The following is a 22,500-nucleotide window of genomic DNA, read 5'->3' on the forward strand; positions in this document are numbered from 1 at the left end:
CACAAAGACACACATAGACACAGAGATACACAGACACACAGACACACACACAGACACATAAACACACACAAAGACACACATAGACACAGAGATACACAGATACAGACACACACACACACACACACACACACACACACACACACACACACAGACACATGAACACACACAAAGACACAAAGACACACATACACACACACATACATATACACACACACACACAAACACACACAGACACATAAACACACACAAAGACACACATACACACAGAGATACACAGACACACAGACACACACACACACACACACACAGACACATATACACACAGAGATGCACAGACACACAGACACAGACACAGACACACACACACACACACACACACACAAACACATACACAGACACACAGAGACACACACACAGACACATAAACACAAACAAAGACACATACACACAGAGACACACAGACAGACACACACACACACACAGTTCTACCCTACGTGGTGATTGGTGCATTGTTTCCATGTGAGTACAGACATACTGTATATGAACATATCTTTCTAAATGATTGTAAATGGTCCTAACTGAAAACAGATTGTGTGTTTTCTTCTTCTACCTTCGCTATCCGTCCTGAAAACAAAGATCCTGTGACTCGTCACAATCTCAAACTTGTTGTCTTTGGCGGGGCGGGACATCTGGATGGCAGCCAATGGGATCACTCCTTTAGGGTAGATGTCCTGAAACACAGAGTCCAGACTGAGGACTTTAAACATGTAACAGTCTTTACATTTGTCTGAGAACTGAAGAAAGAAAACCTGACAGACGCCTCCAGAAAGAGCAGTTAGAGCGTCTTCATGACCAAGTTTAAATAAAGTTTCTTTGGATCGTTAAAAAGTGATTCCTCTTATTATAAATATATATCAATATATTATGTACCTTCTCACTGCCAAAGTACATCAGGTTCTTGCCATCAAACTTCACGTAGCGCTTCTGGAAAACATAGTTCCTGAAACATAAAACAACACATGTCAGACACAGAGACACAGACATCATCACAGAGACACAGAGACACAGACAACATCACAGAGACACAGAGACACAGACATCATCACAGAGACACAGTGACACAGACATCATCACAGAGACACAGAGACACAGACATCATCACAGAGACACAGATACATAATCTCAGAGACAGAGACAGAGACACCGACATCATCACAGAGACACAGACATCATCACAGAGACACAGACATCATCACAGAGACACAGACATCATCACAGAGACAAAGAGACATCATCACAGAGACAAAGAGACACAGACATCATCACAGAGACACAGAGACACCGACATCATCACAGAGATACCGACATCATCACAGAGACACAGACACAGAGACATCATCACAGAGACACAGAGACATCATCACAGAGACACAGACATCATCACAGAGACACAGACATCATCACAGAGACATCATCACAGAGACACAGACATCATCACAGAGACACAGACATCATCACAGAGACACAGAGACATCATCACAGAGACATCATCACAGAGACACAGACATCATCACAGAGACACAGACATCATCACAGAGACACAGAGACATCATCACAGAGACACAGACATCATCACAGAGACACAGAGACATCATCACAGAGACAAAGAGACATCATCACAGAGACAAAGAGACATCATCACAGAGACACAGAGACATCATCACAGAGACAAAGAGACATCATCACAGAGACAAAGAGACATCATCACAGAGACACAGAGACATCATCACAGAGACACAGAGAGACAAAATCATCACATCACGACACAGACATCATATGGATCATCTCAGCTGATTCTTCATGAAGACACAAACAGAAGGAAAGAATCTCAGAGAAGGAAAGACAAACATCATCACAGAGACACAGAGAGACAAAGAAGAGAGACAAAGAGACACAGACATCATCACAGAGACACAGGACAGAGAGACCGACATCATCAAGACACAGACATGAGAGACACAGACATCATCACAGAGAAAAGAGGATCACACAAGAAGGAGAGACAAAATGAGGTATAGGGACATCTCAGCTGATTCTTTATGAATTTCAAACAGAAGGAAAGAAGTGAAGGAAAGACAAACACACCGAGTGGAGGAAGAAGGAGAAGAGCAGGAGGAGGAAGAGAGGAAGGAGATGAGGCAGCTCCTTAGAAGGGAGGAGACACTCGAGAGGAGGAACACAGCACACACACACACACACACACACACACACACACACACACACACACACACACACACACACACACACACACACACACACACACACACACACACACACACACACACACACACACACACACACACACAAAGAAGTAAGGCAAGAATAGGTGGAAAAGAATAACAAAAACGTAGAAAACTGCGACAAAAACTTTGTAAAAAGCGACAAAAACCTTGAAAAAGGTGGAATTGTTATTTGAAAAAAATGACAAAAACTTTGACAAACTTGGAGAACGAAATAAGACAGTAGAAAAGAGGAAGGAAGGCAAGAACAGTTTAAAAATAGTGACAAAAAGCGACAAAAACTTAGAAAAAAAAGCACTTACCCACTGCAGTCCTCCAAAGTACCCCCATTTGAAACTATAATATGACGTTTTATGATTTTTCGACACACTATACTATGACTTTTTATGACTTTCAAGAAGCCTGGTTCTAACCAGCTGTATGAATCAAACGCACCCCTGTGGAGACAGCTTGTCCAGCCAGCCGCTGATGATGGGCGGCGCTCTCTCAGTCAGCGAGGTGTAGCTGGCGTACGGCGAGATGGTCAGATCCTCATCGGCCTCCGAGGGGAAGGAGTGGGGGGGCAGGGAGAGGTAACGGTGGGGGGGCGGGGGTTCTCCGTAACGGACGGGGGGTGCAGGTTCTCCGACGGTGCTGTAACCCTGAGAGTCTCCGGGGTGAAGAGCCTGAGTCAAACGCTTCGTCCACGACAACTTCTGACACCTGAAAGACAAATGAAACTTTATTCATACCCTTTAGAAAATATTGATCTGCTTTAAATCACTGGTTCTCAAACTTTTTTTCAATAAAGTTCCCCCTTTGAACAGTGTTTTTAAGCCATGTACCCCCTAACCAGATTAAAGTAATTATATTAATATTGTATTAACATTTAGTCCTACTATGAATGGAAATTAGATTGTATGTATGTATGTGTTTGTGTATGTATGTATAGATATGAAATGTGTATATGCGATTTTGTTATGATTGAAATGTGTATATTGTTGTTATGTTTTTTTAGAATGGACCCCAGGGAGACTAGCTGATTGCACAGACTTTCAGCTAATGGGATCCTCAATAAATAAACAAATAAACAAAAACCAGCACGAATCATTTTTGGTAGGAAAAGAATAAAAGTCTCTATAAAGGAGAAGAATCCAGCGATGTCAGAGATAGATTTACTAAACAATAGGCTTGGACCTGGAAAACATTTAGATGCTGATGAAAAAAAGGAGACAAAACCTTGTAAACAGACGGTAGAAAGAAGGAAGGAAGGAAGGCAAGAATAGGTCGAAAATAGTAATAAAAACTTTGGCAAAAACAGTAGAAAGAAGGAAGGCAACACTAGGGCGACAAAAGGGACAATAAATTCAAATAAGTGACGAAAACTTCAAAGAAAAAAAGACAGAAGAAAAAAGTAATGACAAAACAAACAGGTCAAAACAAACGACAAAACCTTGAAAAAAGTGACATTATTTTTCTGAATGAATTGTTTGTCTCTTAAACTTTTGTCAAGCTTGTATTATTGTCATAAATTACTCAATATGAGCAACGTCACACAGTTGCTGGTGTCTCACCCATGATCCTCTGCATGTTTGTCCTCCCCCCTCCTCATCTCTCTCTCCTCCAGTCTGCTCCTTTCACTCTGCAGGATAACATATGATCGATCATCACAGACTGGACATATTACAAGTTAAAGATGCAGTACATAGGTTAGTAGCAGTTAGGGTTACCAACAGGTTTTCAATGTTTTAAACCCACCAGACTCCATGTAAATAATCAGGACTTTTAGCGTGTATAGAGCCAGCATATCTCCAAATGTAAATGGGTGAATTAAGGGTTTATTTCAACCCAACCAGAGTGGTAATTGTTGGAACAGTGGAAAGATGAACCAAGACGGCTTTTGGTAGTTTTATTTAGTTTCTGTCCTCTTTGAATGAAGTGTGTTTTACGATGATAAAAGTCCTGATTATTTACATGGAGTCTGGTGGAGATATGCTGGCTCTATACACGCTAAAAGTCCTGATTATTTACATGGAGTCTGGTGGAGATATGCTGGCTCTATACACGCTAAAAGTCCTGATTATTTACATGGAGTCTGGTGGAGATATGCTGGCTCTATACACGCTAAAAGTCCTGATTATTTACATGGAGTCTGGTGGAGTTTGGTGATGGTGATTTCGGGGCTGTTTCATGTTAAACTAAAAGGATCTTACTCTTTAACTAAAAGCTCTATCTCTGTAGGGATCCATCCCATAATGCTGTCAGACACTGGACCAGTTTCACAGATTGTTGTTCCCAGCAGTCACGTAGACACACAAACATGGAGACATAGGGTCCAAATTAGGAAGAAGCGTTTTGTCTCACCTCGTATGGATTTCTTCTGGTTTGGAAAACGGTTTCACAGTACGGGCTGATTTCCTCCTCAGGGTCATCTGTGGAAGCTGTTACACAGAAAACTTAACTGGGTACTGTAGCATAGATGCTAAGGTAACCCCAAAACACAGCCAGCGTGACCATTATCAGCCTATTTAATCACAACAACTCTAACTTACAGTGTTCAGGAGTGCAAGATAAAAAAAACACATCAAAAGACAAGAAAAGTGTTTCCTGTATTTATACATTAGGGCTGTGTTAAAATGATGGATTCTCCGGTTGTGTCGGTGTGGTGTGTGTGTGTGTGTGTGTGTGTGTGTGTGTGTGTGCCCAAACCAATAAGGGGAAACTAACTAAACATGGGCCAGATTTAAATGGTTGTTCTTGGCAACATTCTTGGCAAAATCTCTTTGTGTAAACATGTTCTTATAGGTAGTCTGTACTCACCTCTGGCTGATCCTGAAGAGTTGTTACTTAAAGTGCTGCCACTGAGAAAACACACACACACACACACACACACACACACACACAAAACACACACACACACACAATGAAAAAACTGTCAGCAGCCGTGTTTGCTGTTGGGGAAATCTTTCAGTAAACTAGCCCGAGGTTGCTAACAGAGAGGGCTTGGCGAGACAAACTTCAGGAATTAAGTTTCAATAGTTCTGTCATGTTTCATGCTGTCAGGGAAGTCAGACGGCCCTATTTTAACGATGTAAGAGCATGGCGTGAAGCGCCTGGTGCAGGTGTGTTTAGGGCGTGTCCAAATCCACTTTTGCTAGTTTGACGGCAGAAAAAAGGGTCTGTGCACCGGCCGCCTGGTTCTAAAGCAAAGACACTTGTTTCGGGCTCTGCGCAGTGCTGGGTGCAAGATAGGACCCGGTGTTTCCAGATTGGTCTGTTTTCTGCCAAGAAATCTGGGCAGTTTGGTGAGTGTTTGGCTTGGAAACGTCATCTTTATCTGGCCAACACTGCTTGTAGAACTTTTAAGAAGTACCGGTTCGGTATCGCAATCCTAAAAATCCAAACGGTACCCATCCCTTCAAGCCAGAGGAGCTGAAATTAAAGTAAAGAGTTAGAATGAAAAAAAAAAGTGGACAGGGGATAATCTGATTGGCCGGTAACTAGGGTTGGGCATCGTTTGGATATTAACGATTCCAATTCTTCCTTCTGATTCCGGTTCTCATCGATTCTCGATTCCGATTCTTTGAGGGGTGAAGTTGAAACGGGTCACATGCTTATTTCACAAATAAGAGGAAAGTTTTATTTTGATTCAAAGGTGGGTTGCAGTTTTACAGCTTTTTCAGTGTAAAATAAAGCCCCACTAGAGCACCACTTACTGTGCTCCAAGGCTGCAACACAACAACCGCCTGGTCGCTACGGAAACCAAAACTTGCGCATGTTAAATTTGGAACCGATGATCAATAAAGAAACGATTCCACTAGAATCGTAATTTTTGAAACGATTCCAAGCAGGAATTGTTTCTCGATGCCCATATGTTGACATCGGGCCAAATTGATCCGTTTTCAATTTCTGTTTTATATCATAAAATATGGGAATGTAGAAATAAGCGCTGAAAATGTGTAGAAGAAAAATGTTACAATTTATAACGTTGTAAAAAGCAACAATGGCAAAAAAAGAGTTTTTTTCAAGGTTGAAGGGAAGACAACACAAGGGATAAAACTCTACCAGCCGTGTTGTCTAAATGATTCAAACAGGACACGTAAAGCTGTGTGGAGCCGGCGGGAGCTACCTGTTCCTCTCCCGGTTCCTGTCCCCTGGTTGTCTGGGCGGAGTGGGCGGAACTTGCGATTGGCTGCTCTGGCCCCTCCCCCCGCCGGCGCCGGGTAACGTCCCCCAGTAGATCTCGTTAGAAACCATCTCCATGCCGACACCTCCGGGGGAACCGGACGGCGAGGAGCCAGAGAGCCGGCTGTTGTCAAGGCTACCAGGACAGGAAGTCACAGGAGGTGTCTGGTTCTGCTCCGAGCGCACAGGCGAAGAAGAAGAGGAGGGCGGGGGGGACCCCTGGAACGTGGCGTTGGGGACCCCGCGGTACAGCCTCGGGGGGACGGGCGGTAACAACGCTGCGGCGTCCGTAAGGGACAAGCTGCGACTCGGCCGCCGCCGCTCGGCCTGGCTCGGCCGCCGGACGGGCGTGGTCGCCGTGGCACCGGGGTCAGAGGTCAACCTGTCGGCGGGCGTGGTCGCCGTGGCGCCGGGGTCAGAGGTCAACCTGTCGGCGGGCGGCGGCGGCGTGCTCTTTGCGGTCAGACCCTCTGACAAGGTGAAACAGATGGAATCCTGGGAAAGCCGCCTGGGAGCCGAGCTGGAACAATTCATCATGTTAATAACTGAGATTTATGAATTACTTTTAAAAAACAAATTAAAGTTTTGAATGAATCCGATAATACATACTTTTGGTTATATCATTGTCATGTGACCCAGATACTGGGATTAGGAAGGGAGGGAAGTAGGGAGGGAGGAAGGTAGGGAGGGAATTAGGGAGGAAGGAAGGGAGGGAATTAGGGAGGAAGGGAGGGAGGAAGGGAGGTAATTAGGGAGGTAGGGATGGAGGGAATTAGGGAGGTAGGGAGGGAATTAAAGAGGTAAGGAGGGAGGTAGGGAGGGAATTAGGGAGGTAGGGAGGAAGGTAGGGAGGTAATTAGGGAGGTAGGGAAGGAATTAGGGAGGTAGGGAGGGAGGTAGGGAATTAAGGAGGTAGCGAGGGAGGTAGGGAGGGAATTAGGGAGGTAGGGAGGGAATTAAAGAGGTAAGGAGGGAGGTAGGGAAGGAATTAGGGAGGTAGGGAGGAAGGTAGGGAGGTAATTAGGGAGGTAGGGAAGGAATTAGGGAGGTAGGGAGGGAGGTAGGGAATTAAGGAGGTAGCGAGGGAGGTAGGGAGGGAATTAGGGAGGTAGGGAGGAAGGTAGGGAAGAAGGTAGGGAAGAAGGTAGGGAGGTATGGATGTAATTAGGGAGGGAGGGAGGAAGGGAGGGAATTAAGGAGGTAGGGAGGGAAGTAGGGAGGGAATTAGGGAGGTAGGGAGGTAATTAGGGAGGTAGGGAGGGAGGTAGGGAATTAAGGAGGTAGGGAGGGAGGTAGGGAGGGAATTAGGGAGGTAGGGAGGTAAGGAGGAAGGTAGGGAAGAAGGTAGGGAAGAAGGTAGGGAGGTATGGAGGTAATTAGGGAGGGAGGGAGGTAATAAGGGAGTTATGTATTATTCTTATAATGAAGTGTTCCAGCAGACCTGGGGGGCGGTGGGTCTGGTGTGGGACAGAAGTGGACGGGAGCTGTTCTGCGGCGGTTGAAGACAGTTCTGGGTTTGGGAACGGGCTTCACCGGCGCCGGCAGCCGGCTGCGCTCAGCGTCGGTCAGCATGGCGGCGAGGTTCGGAGCCGAACTGTTCCTCAACGCCTCAAAGTTACCTGTTGGAAATAAACCACAAAAACGTAGAAAAACGCATTTTAAATCCTCCAAAATAGGGTTTCAAAGCTTTGAAATAAACAACAACAAAAACAACAACGATGGAATGCCGTGGTCACCTGCCGGCTGCCGGAGCGACACAGACTGGCAGCGGTCCCGCAGGAGATCAGCTTTCTGATTGGCTCTTTGGCTCTCCGTCCTCTGAAAGTGGCCGACCAATCGGAGGATCCTCTTGCGGTGTCCCGTGGCGGTGATTCCCAGGCTGACCAGCGCGTCGTTGTCCAGGTGGGTGAAGTCTCGGGCCACCAGGAGGCCGGCTCGGCGGAACGTGTCCTGGAACCTGCAGACCAACAACGGAAACTCAGCAGGGAGGAGGTCTAGACCTGCACAGGGAGGTCTAATGGTGAGGTGATATTAGTGGTGAGGAGATATTAATGGTGAGGAGATATTAATGGTGAGGAGATATTAGTGGTGAGGTGATATTAGTGGTGAGGTGATATTAATGGCGAGGTGATATTAATGGTGAGGAGGATATGATATTAGTATTAATGGTGAGGTGATATTAATGGTGGTGAGGTGAGGTGATATTAGTGGGATGTGTGGTGAGGTGATATTAATGGTGATATTAATGGTGAGGTGATATTAATGGTGAGGTGATATTAATGGTGAGGAGATATTAGTGGTGAGGAGATATTAATGGTGAGGAGATATTAGTGGTGAGGAGATATTAGTGGTGAGGTGATATTAATGGTGAGGTGATATTAATGGTGAGGTGATATTAATGGTGAGGTGATATTAGTGGTGAGGTGATATTAATGGTGAGGTGATATTAATGGTGAGGTGATATTAATGGTGAGGTGATATTAGTGGTGAGGTGATATTAGTGGTGAGGAGATATTAATGGTGAGGTGATATTAATGGTGAGGTGATATTAATGGTGAGGTGGGTGATATTAATGGTGAGGAGGTGGTGAGGAGGTGATATGGTAGTGGATATTATTAGTGGTGGTGGCGAGGTGATATTGGTGAGTTGATATTAATGGTGATATTAATGGTGAGTTGATATTAATGGTGAGTTGATATTAATGGTGAGGAGATATTAGTGGTGAGGAGATATTAGTGGTGAGGTGATATTAGTGGTGAGGTGATATTAGTGGCGAGGTGATATTAATGGCGAGGTGATATTAATGGCGAGGTGATATTAATGGCGAGCTGAAAGCGGTCACGGTGCTTTTGACGTTACACTTCCTCTTAGACAAGCAGGCCCAGCGGTGGTTTCTCTGCCCTGATGACTGACTGACAGGCTGAGCTTGTAAGGCAAGGCAACTTTATTAATTATTGAAAATTGTATTGAAAATTGGCACCAGATCAAAAGATTCTGAACGATACCCAGCCCTAAACCTAGGGTCTTTTTGTGAATGTCCCCAAGTCAAACTTTTGTTTAAAAGAATATTTAGGACGGAAGCGCCACTTTTAAGATTCACCATATTTTCGTTTTTTGGTCAAATGGCCTTTTGAATGGGAGTAGTAGGGGCACTCTCATGCTAGCCACAAAAGAGCTATTTTTAAAACACTAAGAAGTCTCGACACAACTTGAGACTTTGCCCGAAGTATCACAAGGGGCTCTACACCTTAACGCAAACATTGACAACACTGTTTGTGTACACAGATTTACTAAAAAGGTTTTGAGCAACTCACCGCAGCAGTTGTTGTTTCCGGCCGCAGCCATTTTATCAGTCAAAAACAATCGATTTCCGAATGCAATGTAACAGGGAGGAGAGTAAAGACGGAAAGCTCCTAAAGCTTAGTTCTATATAAATGCACGGATAAGTCGTTGTTTTGTCGTTAGCGAAAAACAATATTGACCTTGTAGTTGAAAAAGGAGCCTCATATGGAGTCCATTCATTCGCATTCGGATATCGACTCGTTTTGACTGGCGAGGTGGTAGTGGCCGGAAACAACAACAGCTGCAAAACCTTTTTTAGTAAACTCTGAACACAAAGAATGTTGTCAATGCTTGCCTTAAGGTGTAGAGCTCCTGGTCATCCTTGGAGCAAAGTCTCATGTTGAGTCAACCCTTCTTAGGGTTTTAAAAATAGCTATTTTGTGGCTAGCATAAAAGTGCCCCTACCACTCCCATTCAAAAGGCAATTTGACTAGAGCTGGGCGATTTGTTTCCCTAAAAAAATCTGCGATTTTTTTATAAACAATTCGATTAACGATTCGATTTCCCCCCCCCCCCCTTCCATTTAAAACAAAATAACTGCGAACTGTAAATATATTTTAAAAATATATATTTATTGTATTTAATTAAAGTGCATCAACATGAACAACATTGCAAAGGCAAACCCTTTCTCTAAGTGAGAAGTCACTGTGCAGTGTGCAACAAAGATTGTTAAACATCCAAATTATTTATACTGTATTTGGATAAAAAAAAAAATCTAAAAATCGATTTTTTTGAAAATATGAATCGATTTGACCTACCAACTCGATTTTTAAATCAAATCGATTTTTTCCCCAGCCCTACATTTGACCCAAAAACAAAAATACGGTCAATCTTAAAAGTGGCGATTCCGTCCTAAATATGCTTTTAAACGAAAGTTTGAGTCGAGTACATTCACAAAAAGACCCTAGGTTGCATTTAGAGATGGCCCGATACCACTTTTTTGCTTCCCGATACCGATTCCGATACCTGAACTTGCGTACCGATCCGATACCAGTGTGTCATATATTTTATTATGTTTTAACAGCTGTATACTACTATCTCTGTATGGATGTGATATGATTTCTATCTCTGTTGTCGGTCGGGCTCAGGTTAAACTCTTTGTGAAACATGAAGAAACACAAACAATGAATGCCGTAGAACTAGAGTCAGTTATAACGGAAAAAGAACATAAATAAACTACTTTAATGTAGATTTTCTTTAGGGCTTTATTACGTGGTATCAGATCGGTGCATAAACTCCAGTACTTCCCGATACCGATACCAGCGTTTAGGTATCGGCTCCGATACTGCCTGGAACATCTCTAGTTGCATTTTGGCGAGAGTTACGCTTTAACACAGCACATATTGTGCCCACGAGAAACTTTCTTGTGCGCAACTTAATTTAAGGACCATAACATCTGAAGAAGAGACAAATATGTCGAAGCTCTGACCTCTCCAGATGGATCGCTGCCAGAAGCGTCTCAACCGGCGTGCTGGCGTTCAGCGTTGCCATGACGACCAACATGGAGTCGGGATCTGACTCTGTCTCCACCACGTTCAGGAAAGACGCCGGCCATCACTGACCTACAGCAGGGACGGAGGACAGACGTCCATCTGGAGACACAGAGACAAAGACAACAGTTAGACACAAACACACACACATACACACAAAGAGAGACACACACACAGAGACACAGACACACACACACACACACAGTGAGACACAAACACACACACATACACAAACACACACACACACAAACACACACACACACACACAAAGACATACACACACACAGGCACATACATAGAGACACAAACACATTCACATACACACAAAGAGATACACACACAAACACAGACACACAACACACACACAGACACACAAACACACACATACACCGACACACACACAGAGACACAGACACACAGACCCACAGACACACACACAGACACACAAATAGACACAGAGACACAGACAACAGTTAGACAAAACACACAAACACACAGAGAGAGACACAGCATTGAAATTCACATACACAGGGGTGGTAGGGTTCACAAAACCCACAGAGACACACAAATTCAGAGACATCACGGTTTTAGGGTCACGGTTTTGGTTCTGACATTATATACTGTCTATGGACATGGCGTTCGTATATTTACTGTCTATGGACATGACGTTATATACTGTCTATGGACATGACGTTATATATTGTCTATGGACATGGCGTTATATACTATTTCTATGGACATGACATTATATACTGTCTATGGACATGACGTTATATACTGTCTATGGACATGACATTATATACTGTTTATGGACATGACATTATATACTGTCTATGGACATGACGTTATATACTGTCTATGGACATGACGTTATATACTGTCTATGGACGTGACATTATCTACTGTTTATGGACATGACATTATATACTGTCTATGGACATGACGTTATATACTGTCTATGGACATGACATTATATACTGTCTATGGACATGACATTATATACTGTCTATGGACATGACATTATATACTGTCTATGGACATGACGTTATATACTGTCTATGGACATGACATTATATACTGTCTATGGACATGACATTATATACTGTCTATGGACATGACATTATATACTGTCTATGGACATGACATTATATACTGTCTATGGACATGACGTTATATACTGTCTATGGACATGACATTATATACTGTCTATGGACATGACGTTATATACTGTCTATGGACATGACATTATATACTGTCTATGGACATGACGTTATATACTGTTTATGGACATGACATTATATACTGTCTATGGACATGACATTATATACTGTCTATGGACATGACATTATATACTGTCTATGGACATGACATTATATACTGTCTATAGACATGACATTATATACTGTCTATGGACATGACATTATATACTGTCTATGGACGTGACATTATATACTGTCTATGGATGTGACATTATATACTGTCTATGGACATGACATTATATACTGTCTATGGATGTGACATTATATACTGTCTATGGACATGACATTATATACTGTCTATGGATGTGACATTATATACTGTCTATGGACATGACATTAATATACTGTCTATAGACATGACATTATATACTGTCTATGGACGTGACATTATATACTGTCTATGGATGTGACATTATATACTGTCTATGGACATGACATTATATACTGTCTATGGACATGACGTTATATACTGTCTATGGACATGACATTATATACTGTCTATGGACATGACATTATATACTGTCTATGGACATGACGTTATATACTGTCTATAGACATGACATTATATACTGTCTATGGACATGACATTATATACTGTCTATGGACATGACATTATATACTGTCTATGGACATGACATTATATACTGTCTATGGACATGACCTATAGCAGTGGCACCCTACTCCACTTGAGGACCGGTCGGCTCGGTGTCTCTGAGTAAAATCTTCTAAACTGACCTTTGTTGATCTGAAATGAAGACAGATTCAGCAACTGCACGGCCTATTTCTCTCTTCAAATGTTTTCAGAAACACGTTTCGGTGAACTATTTTAGTCCAATATGAGATCGTATTCTGACCGAGCCGCCATGACAGTCTGTTTTGAAATTAGGGACCAGCCAGACCCATGTGACGCGATCGTCCAATCAGCTGCCATGGGTTACGTTTGTCACGCCCATCCCGCTCTTCATTTCCAGTAAGAGTTTTAACATCGGTGTCGAAAGTGGGCACAACGGCAGTAAGAGGTTAGTGACCATTAACAGTGGACTAACCAACCGTGCGGTACATACACGCTCCGAACCGAGACTAGCGAACCGAGACGAGAGAACCGAGACTAGAGAACCGAGACTAGAGAACCGAGACTAGAGAACCGAGACTAGAGAACCGAGACTAGCGAACCGAGACTAGCGAACCGAGACTAGAGAACCGAGCAGTTCGGGTGTTTTTTCATGAACCGTACCACCCCTAATTGAAAGTGTCCGAAAGTGTTGGGAGATCTACAGTAGGTAAAAACTAAGAATCACTGTGACCTTTGACCCCCACCCCCCAGCCAAAAACTCTGAAAACATGATGTCATCAGACTAACACAGAAACATGACTTCAGCAGACTGACACAGAAACATGATGTCATCAGATGACACAGAAACATGACGTCATCAGACTGACACAGAAACATGATGTCATCAGACTGACACAGAAACATGGCGTCAAAGACTGACAGACACATGATGTCATCAAACTGACACAGAAACATGACATCAGCAGACTGACACAGAAACATGATGTCATCAGACTAACACAGGACAACAGTTAGACTGAAACAAGAACACATGATGTCACACACACAGACACAAAAAGAAAAAAGACACACATCAGACAAACACAAACAAACACACAGACAAAACACACACAGACACACAAAGAAAAGACACACACACAAATGACACAAACACATGACACACAGACAGAGACACAAACACAGACACATCAGACACACAGACACACATGTCACAAAACAAACACACAGACACATGACATCACACACACACACACACACACACACACAAACAGACTATTAAAAGTGTCGGACAAGTGTTGGGAGACACACAAACATGCCAGCAGACAAACACAGAAACAGACATCATCAGACTGACAGAAACATGACACACAGACTGACCCAGAAACAAACACAAAGACACAGAAACACAGATGTCATCAAACACAGAAACATGATGTCATCAGACAGACCCAGAAACATGATGTCATCAGACTGACAAAACAAACATCAGACACACACACACAGGATTGTTTCACACACTTCACATCATGAACTCACACACACAGACATTACACACACACACACAAACTGTTGGGACACACAGAAACATGCCAGCAGACAAACACACACAAACATTACATCATCAGACTGACAGAAAACAAACGTCACACAGACTGACACACAAACATGAAGTCATCAGACTGACAAACACAAACATAAAATGTCTGAAAGTGTTGACCCAGAAACATGATGTCATCAGACTGACACAGAAACATGAAGTCATCAGACTGACCCAGAAACATGATGTCATCAGAATGACAAAGAAACATGATGTCATCAGACTGACACAGAAACATGATGTCATCAGAATGACAAAGAAACATGATGTCATCAGACTGACCCAGAAACATGATGTCATCAGACTGACACAGAAACATGACGTCATCAGACTGATACAGACGCAGGATTGTTTCTCAGCTTCTTCAGCATCATGAACTCTGACCTTTGGAGTCAGCAGACTGAGAAACACACACACACACACACACACACACACACACACACACACATACACACACGCACAAACATACACACACACATACACACACACACACACACACACTAACATACACACGCACAAACATACACACACACGCACAAACACACACACACACACACACACTAACACACACACGCAAACATACACACACACACACACACACCATGCTCCCCCCCATGCTTCCTCGCTGGGACAGACTAAGACACGAAGGAAGGGAAGCAAGTAAACAAGGATGCAGTTTAAGGACCTGAGGCGTAGCCACGGCAATCAGAGGACGCTGATGATAGCGAGGACATCGAACTGAATGTCCTCCTTCACAGGAAAACACACACACACACACACACACACACACACACACACACACACACACACACACACACACATAGACACACAGACACACACAGACACAGGATACAAGGAGTGGCTTGAACGGAAGGGTGGAGGTCTTTCAAAAGGAAAAACGTGTGAGTGTGTGTCTGTGTGTGTCTCTGTGTGTGTGTGTGTGTGTGTGTGTGTGTGTGTGTGTGTGTGTGTGTGTGTGTGTGTGTGTTTGTGTGCAGTAGTGACTGAATGTCTCTGGATTTCCTGAAAAATGTTGGAACGTGTTGTTTCACTCTGATGTGTTTAATGAGACACTTCCCGTTCTGTCCAAAATGAAAAGTTTAGGTGGAGAAATTTAAAACACCTCGGTCGCCTGCCGATCAAAAGGTTGGTGGTTCGATCCCTGGCCCTGCAGTCCCATGTCGAAGTGTCCATGTGCAGGACCCTGAACCCTGAGTTGCCCCCCCGATGCTGCCCCATCGGAGTGTAAATGTGTGTGAATGTTTATCTGTACAGCAGCCTCGGCCTCAGTGTATGAATGTGTGTGAATGGTGATCACAGTCCATTTACACACACACACACACAGTCATTAAGACTAGAAAAGAGCTATATAAAAACAGTCCATTTACACACACACACACACACACACACACACACACACAGGTCAGCAGGAAGTGAGTCACAGCAGTTTCCTGTTTCCTCCTCCTGACTTCAGCTGCTTCTGTTGTGTTGTCTGCGTCAGGATTTATTTATTTATAATAAATCTATATTTACAGACACACTCATCTACCTCAAACCCTGTTAATGTCCGTTACAAACTCAGAAAAGATGCTAAGAGACTGTTTAAAGTTTATTAAGACTTCTACTGGAACTACAACTAACTAAAAAACACACACACACACACACACACACACACACACACACACACACACACACACACACACACACACACACACACACACACACACACACACACACACACACACACACACACACACACACACACACACACACACACACAGTCTGGACTTCTCTACAGTGTGACTGTCTGAAGACACATTTGGATTTTCAAAGCGCTAAAACACAAAACCAATCCAAGTGTTAAAGGCGGGAGGAGTCTGCAGAGAAACGCTAATCTGAGAGGAACAAAACCTACAGAAAACAGAGATGCTCCACCTTAAAAACCTACAGAAAACAGAGATGCTCCACCTTAAAAACCTACAGAAAACAGAGACGCTCCACCTTAAAAACCTGCAGAAAACAGAGACGCTCCACCTTAAAAACCTACAGAAAACAGAGACGCTCCACCTTAAAAACCTGCAGAAAACAGAGACGCTCCACCTTAAAAACCTGCAGAAAACAGAGATGCTCCACCTTAAAAACCTACAGAAAACAGAGATGCTCCACCTTAAAAACCTACAGAAAACAGAGATGCTCCACCTTAAAAACCTACAGAAAACAGAGACGCTCCACCTTAAAACCTGCAGAAAACAGAGGCGCTCCACCAGAAAAAAACCTGCAGAAAACAGAGACGCAATCTGTCTCACTGAGGGTCAAACTTCTGAGATATCAACAGGAGTCTCAAGAACACTGAAATAACAGGCTTCTGTCCGAGATATTAAAAAAACTTCAAAACACACACGCACAGACATGCACACACACACACAGACACACACAATGACACACACACAGAGACACAGACACACGCACACAAACAATGACAAAGACACACACACACACACACACACACACACCCACACACACACAGTATACTACCACGTCAGCAGGAAGTGAGTGTGTCTGCTGAGAATCTGAATATTAGAAACTTAACCATTAACAGATGTTGATTATGATGATGATGAAGATGATGAAGAAGAAGAAACACTCCCTGTTTTCCTTTCCTCCCAGAACACCAACCACTCCCTTTCCTCTCCTCCTCCATCTTCATCTTCATCGTGTACACACAGATGAATATTAAAGTGGGTCCAGTCTTCAGATCAAGTGTGAGTGATTTAGGATCACTTCAACCTCCGAACACTCTTCATCGTCTTCCTCAAAGACACTAAAACGCCACCAAAGACGTTAAAAAGAAAAGAATCTTGACCCATTATATCCATTTTTAACACATTCAACATGCAGCGTTTCATTTCATTTCCTAAGTTATTTATATATTTAATCTTCAGCTGTCACTCAAAACAAAAAGAGGCAAAGTTACTGAAGAACCAGAGAGGGAGGGAGAGAGGGGGGGAGAGAGAGAGGGGCAGAGAGAGAGAGAGAGGGGCAGAAAGAGAGAGAGAGAGGCAGAGAGAGAGAGAGAGAGAGAGAGAGAGAGGGGGGGGGGAGAGAGGGGCAGAGAGAGAGAGAGAGAGAGAGAGAGAGAGAGAGAGAGAGAGGGGAAGAGAGAGAGAGAGAGGGAGAGGGAGAGAGAGAGAGAGGGGGAGAGAGAGAGAGGGGAGGGAGAGAGGCAGAGAAAGAGAGAGAGAGAGAGAGAGAGAGGGGAAGAGAGAGAGGGGCAGAGAGAGAGAGAGAGAGAGAGAGAGAGGGGCAGAGAGAGAGAGAGAGGCAGAGAGAGAGAGAGAGAGGGGGGGGGAGAGAGGGGAGAGAGAGAGAGAGGGAGAGGGAGAGAGAGGGAGGAAGGGAGTGAAGCGTAAGCAGCAAAGTTAGTGAACAACTAAAGAGAGAGAGAGAGTAAAGGAAGGACAAATAAAAGAGAGGGAGAGCGGGTGGGAGAGCGAGGCTGAATAATAACAGAGAGTCTCTATTGTGACAAACAGAGAACGGATTGTTCCAGAAACTGTGACAGGAACCAACACAGACACACACACACACACACACACACACACACACACACACACACACACACACACACAGACACTGAGACATACAGAGACATGCAGAGACACACATAGAGAGACACACTGAGATATACAGAGACACACACAGAGACACACTGAGACATGCTGAGACACACACAGAGAGACACAGTGAGACACGCAGAGACACACACAGAGAGACACACTGAGACACACTGAGACACGCTGAGACAAACAGAGGGAACTCTGGGTAACACTAGGTGTGTTTACATCCACTCCTCTTTCTATCATTAGTGTAGAAACGGTGTCATTTAGAAAGAGTCCAGTAATAAATGATCCAAAGTGTCCCCACTGGTGTGAGGAGGGGGAGCTGGGGCATCATGGGTAAAATGGTGTTTAGTAGCTGTCCTAGAGGGACTGCAGCTCCTAGACCTGGTGTCTGTCTCTGAAGGACTGTAAAGGACCATCCAGTACCACGCAGTGTCCCAGGACAGCGTGGACATACTGTATGTGAACTGCTCACACGGACAACAATCCCTTTTTGGCACCAGTCTGCTTGTTGTTTGTGTGGGTTTCCTCCCAGCAGAAAGACGTGCATGCTGGGTAATGAAGCTACTGACAGTAGGACCGCCCCTGAGGAGTTAGGAGGGGAGGTCAGATACTGAGGATAAATATAATATAAATATAATATAAATATTATATAAATATGTGTTAAATGGAACCTGGACGTAGGCATGGACGGTGTGGACACATCAGTCAGGAACACTAATGTTATTCCCTCTGACAGGTCCCTGTCTGTGTGTGTGTGTGTGTGTCTCTGTGTATCTCTGTATCTGTGTGTGTGTGTCTCTGTATCTGTGTGTGTGTGTCTCTGTATCTGTGTGTGTGTGTGTGTGTGTGTCTGTGTATCTCTGTATCTGTGTGTGTGTGTGTGTGTGTGTGTGTGTGTGTGTGTCTCTGTGTATCTCTGTATCTGTGTGTGTGTGTGTGTCTCTGTGTATCTCTGTATCTGTGTGTGTGTGTCTCTGTATCTCTGTATCTGTGTGTGTGTCTCTGTGTATCTCTGTATCTGTGTGTGTGTGTGTGTGTGTGTGTGTGTGTGTCTCTGTGTATCTCTGTATCTGTGTGTGTGTGTGTGTGTGTGTGTGTGTCTCTGTGTATCTCTGTATCTGTGTGTGTGTGTGTGTGTGTGTGTGTGTGTGTGTCTCTGTGTATCTCTGTATCTATCTGTGTGTGTGTGTGTGTGTGTGTGTCTCTGTGTATCTCTGTATCTGTGTGTGTGTGTGTCTCTGTGTATCTCTGTATCTGTGTGTGTGTGTGTCTCTGTATCTGTGTGTGTGTGTGTCTCTGTGTATCTCTGTATCGGTGTGTGTGTGTGTGTGTGTGTGTGTGTGTGTGTGTCTGTGTCAAACTGTTCTGATTAAAATGTTGGGATGCTGCAGACACACACCCTATCTACAGAATATATATCAGCCATAATAATTGTTCCTCATATCATGCAGGCCTACAAATACACTGATACTGTACTTTACTTTGTTATTTATATTATATACTTTTACTGTTACTCCTCTCAGCATCTTCGTAACTCCTTACCACAAAATAAGGATAGGAAATAAGTCTGTTTCTATATATATATACATATACACTAGCCAACACAGGTTGTTTGGCTGGTGATCAACTCATCACATGAGGGTCTGACTAGTCCTCACAGCATTGCTGGTTTATTGGCATTTCTTTAAACCAATCACAATCGTCGGTGGGGAGGGACTAAGATGTGAGGAAGGGAGCCAAGTGGAGGACTCAAGGAGGCAAGTGGAGGAGTTGAGGAGGCAATTTAACAGGGCTGGGCAATAGGGGAGAAAATCAGATATCACCCTATTGTTGACCAAATACCTCGATATCGATATTTCGATATTCTAAGGTTGACAATTGGTGCTTTAAAAGGAACACGCCAACTTATTGGGACTTTATCTTATTCACTGTAACCCCCAGAGTTAGACTAGTCCATACATACCCTTCTCATCTCTTATTGGGACTTTATCTTATTCACTGTAACCCCCAGAGTTAGACTAGTCCATACATACCCTTCTCATCTCTTATTGGGACTTTATCTTATTCACTGTAACCCCCAGAGTTAGACTAGTCCATACATACCCTTCTCATCTCTTATTGGGACTTTATCTTATTCACTGTAACCCCCAGAGTTAGACTAGTCCATACAGACCTTTCTCATCTCTGTGTGTGCTGTAACGCTGTATGACGGTTACAGCATTAGCTTAGCTGGTTCCAACTAGCCTACTGCTCCGATTGTGACAAAAGTGACAAAATAACTCCAACATGTTCCTATTTACATGTTGTGATTTATAGAGTCACAGCGTGTACAAAAAAAACAACCTAACATGAGACACAGCCATCTTCTAACAGTAAACAATACAAATCCCAACATGTAAACAGGAACATGTTGGTTATTTTGTCACTTATTGGGAGCAGTAGGATTACTGGAACCATTACCTGCAGGATCTGTGCTGGCCTGATGCTGCTGGAGTCAGACAGCATTACAGCACACACAGAGATGAGAAAGGTCTGTATGGACTAGTCTAACTCTGGGGGTTACAGTGAATAAGATAAAGTCCCAATAAGAGATGAGAAGGGTATGTATGGACTAGTCTAACTCTGGGGGTTACAGTGAATAAGATAAAGTCCCAATAAGAGATGAGAAGGGTATGTATGGACTAGTCTAACTCTGGGGTTACGGTGAATAAGATAAAGTCCCAATAAGAGATGAGAAGGGTATGTATGGACTAGTCTAACTCTGGGGGTTACAGTGAATAAGATAAAGTCCCAATAAGTCGGCGTGTTCCTTTAACAAAATATCTTCCCACTTAGATTTTAGATCAATAATCATCAATAATGTGGACATAATGACTAAGTGGGTAAAGGTGAATAATAGAACAGCTAGAACAGTCTGGTAAGTTCAGAAAATGACATACTGTAATGCAGCCTTTAAAACCAGGAAAAGACGCCATATCACAATATTACGATATCCAAAATCTAAGACGAAATCTAGTCTCATATCACAATATTGATATAATATCCATATATTGCCCAGCCCTACAACGTCAGGGCTATGGGATGCAACGTGTGAATCTGCAGCGTCCCCTGTCTCGTCATGGCTGCCGGCCACTTCTCCTTTCCTCCGAGAGGAAACAGGGAAGGAAACGGGCCGATGGAGGTTTATTGTGAAGCCTGGGCTCAAACAGGAAGCCCAGTTTCCTCTTTACAGGATGTGCTGCATGTGAACGCCCTCCTGAACGCCTCCATCAGCTACAGAGGTTCCAATCTGCTTCATACTGATATTAAAATATAGAAATATGATCTTCTCTTCAGCGGGAGGAAGAGGCTCCATGCACTCTCTGGGATTTAGATTTCAGGGCTGAAACGTACTCTCAGAGTCCAAACTCTGCTAAAGATATTCACCTTACTGAAGGAAAAGGAAGAACGTAGGGAGGGAGGGAAGGAAAGGAGGGAGGATTCAGTATAAATATTCACATTTAACACGCTGAAATCACACTAGTTTACCTGTTTTATCATCAACAATGGACTCAGACTGATGAATGGATTATCAGAATAGTTGGAGATTAATTTAATAGTTGGGAGTCATCGTTTCATCTTTGCAGCTCTACACTTTATGAAAGTTTTTAAGTAATTATGTAGGTAGGGAGGGAAAGAAGGAAGGAAGAACGTAGGGAGGGAGGAAGGGAAGGATAGAAGGATAAAACAAAGGAGGCAAGGATGGAAGGAAGATCTGTGTCTGCTGTTTTTAAAAGGAGCTACAGATTTTACAGCTTTCTACTGAAAGGAAGAATGTAGGGAAGGAGGAGGGAAAAAAAGAGGAGGGAAGGAAGGAAGGATGAAATGAAAGAGGCGGATGGAGAGAAGAGGGATTGAAGGATAGAAGGAAAGTAGAGGAAGGATGCAAGGAAGGAGGATTCAGTTCCCTGTCCCAGAGGAGAGAAGAAACTAGAAAGTATTCATATTTAACACGCTGACGTCAGACTAGTTTATCTGATTTATCCTAAAACAGGTATATATATATATATATATATATATAAACACCATGACTCAGACTGATTAATAGATTATCAGAATAGTTGGACCATTCTCTGTGCCAACTGATCCATTGAAGCAGATCTAATAATGCA

The 22,500-nt window shown here is 43.4% G+C and overlaps 1 protein-coding gene across 2 annotated transcripts in view; it reads right to left on the bottom strand.

Moving 5' to 3' along the window:
• arap3 (ArfGAP with RhoGAP domain, ankyrin repeat and PH domain 3) overlaps nucleotides 1-22,500 on the bottom strand; it is a 59,857-nt gene that overhangs the window by 36,941 nt on the left and 416 nt on the right. For both annotated transcript variants that reach the window (XM_028589745.1, XM_028589744.1), the window contains exons 2-11: nucleotides 11,236-11,398; nucleotides 8,201-8,421; nucleotides 7,906-8,083; nucleotides 6,409-6,984; nucleotides 5,100-5,140; nucleotides 4,644-4,720; nucleotides 3,854-3,921; nucleotides 2,736-3,002; nucleotides 931-1,000; nucleotides 611-731 (exon numbers count right to left, since the gene is read on the bottom strand). In XM_028589745.1, coding sequence (XP_028445546.1) covers nucleotides 611-731; nucleotides 931-1,000; nucleotides 2,736-3,002; nucleotides 3,854-3,921; nucleotides 4,644-4,720; nucleotides 5,100-5,140; nucleotides 6,409-6,984; nucleotides 7,906-8,083; nucleotides 8,201-8,421; nucleotides 11,236-11,309 — 1,693 coding nt within the window. In that variant the 5' untranslated portion in view covers nucleotides 11,310-11,398. The remainder of the gene's footprint in view (nucleotides 1-610; nucleotides 732-930; nucleotides 1,001-2,735; nucleotides 3,003-3,853; nucleotides 3,922-4,643; nucleotides 4,721-5,099; nucleotides 5,141-6,408; nucleotides 6,985-7,905; nucleotides 8,084-8,200; nucleotides 8,422-11,235; nucleotides 11,399-22,500) is intronic.

Source organism: Perca flavescens, chromosome 10 (genome assembly GCF_004354835.1).
Source record: "Perca flavescens isolate YP-PL-M2 chromosome 10, PFLA_1.0, whole genome shotgun sequence".
Taxonomy (NCBI): Eukaryota; Metazoa; Chordata; class Actinopteri; order Perciformes; family Percidae; genus Perca; species Perca flavescens.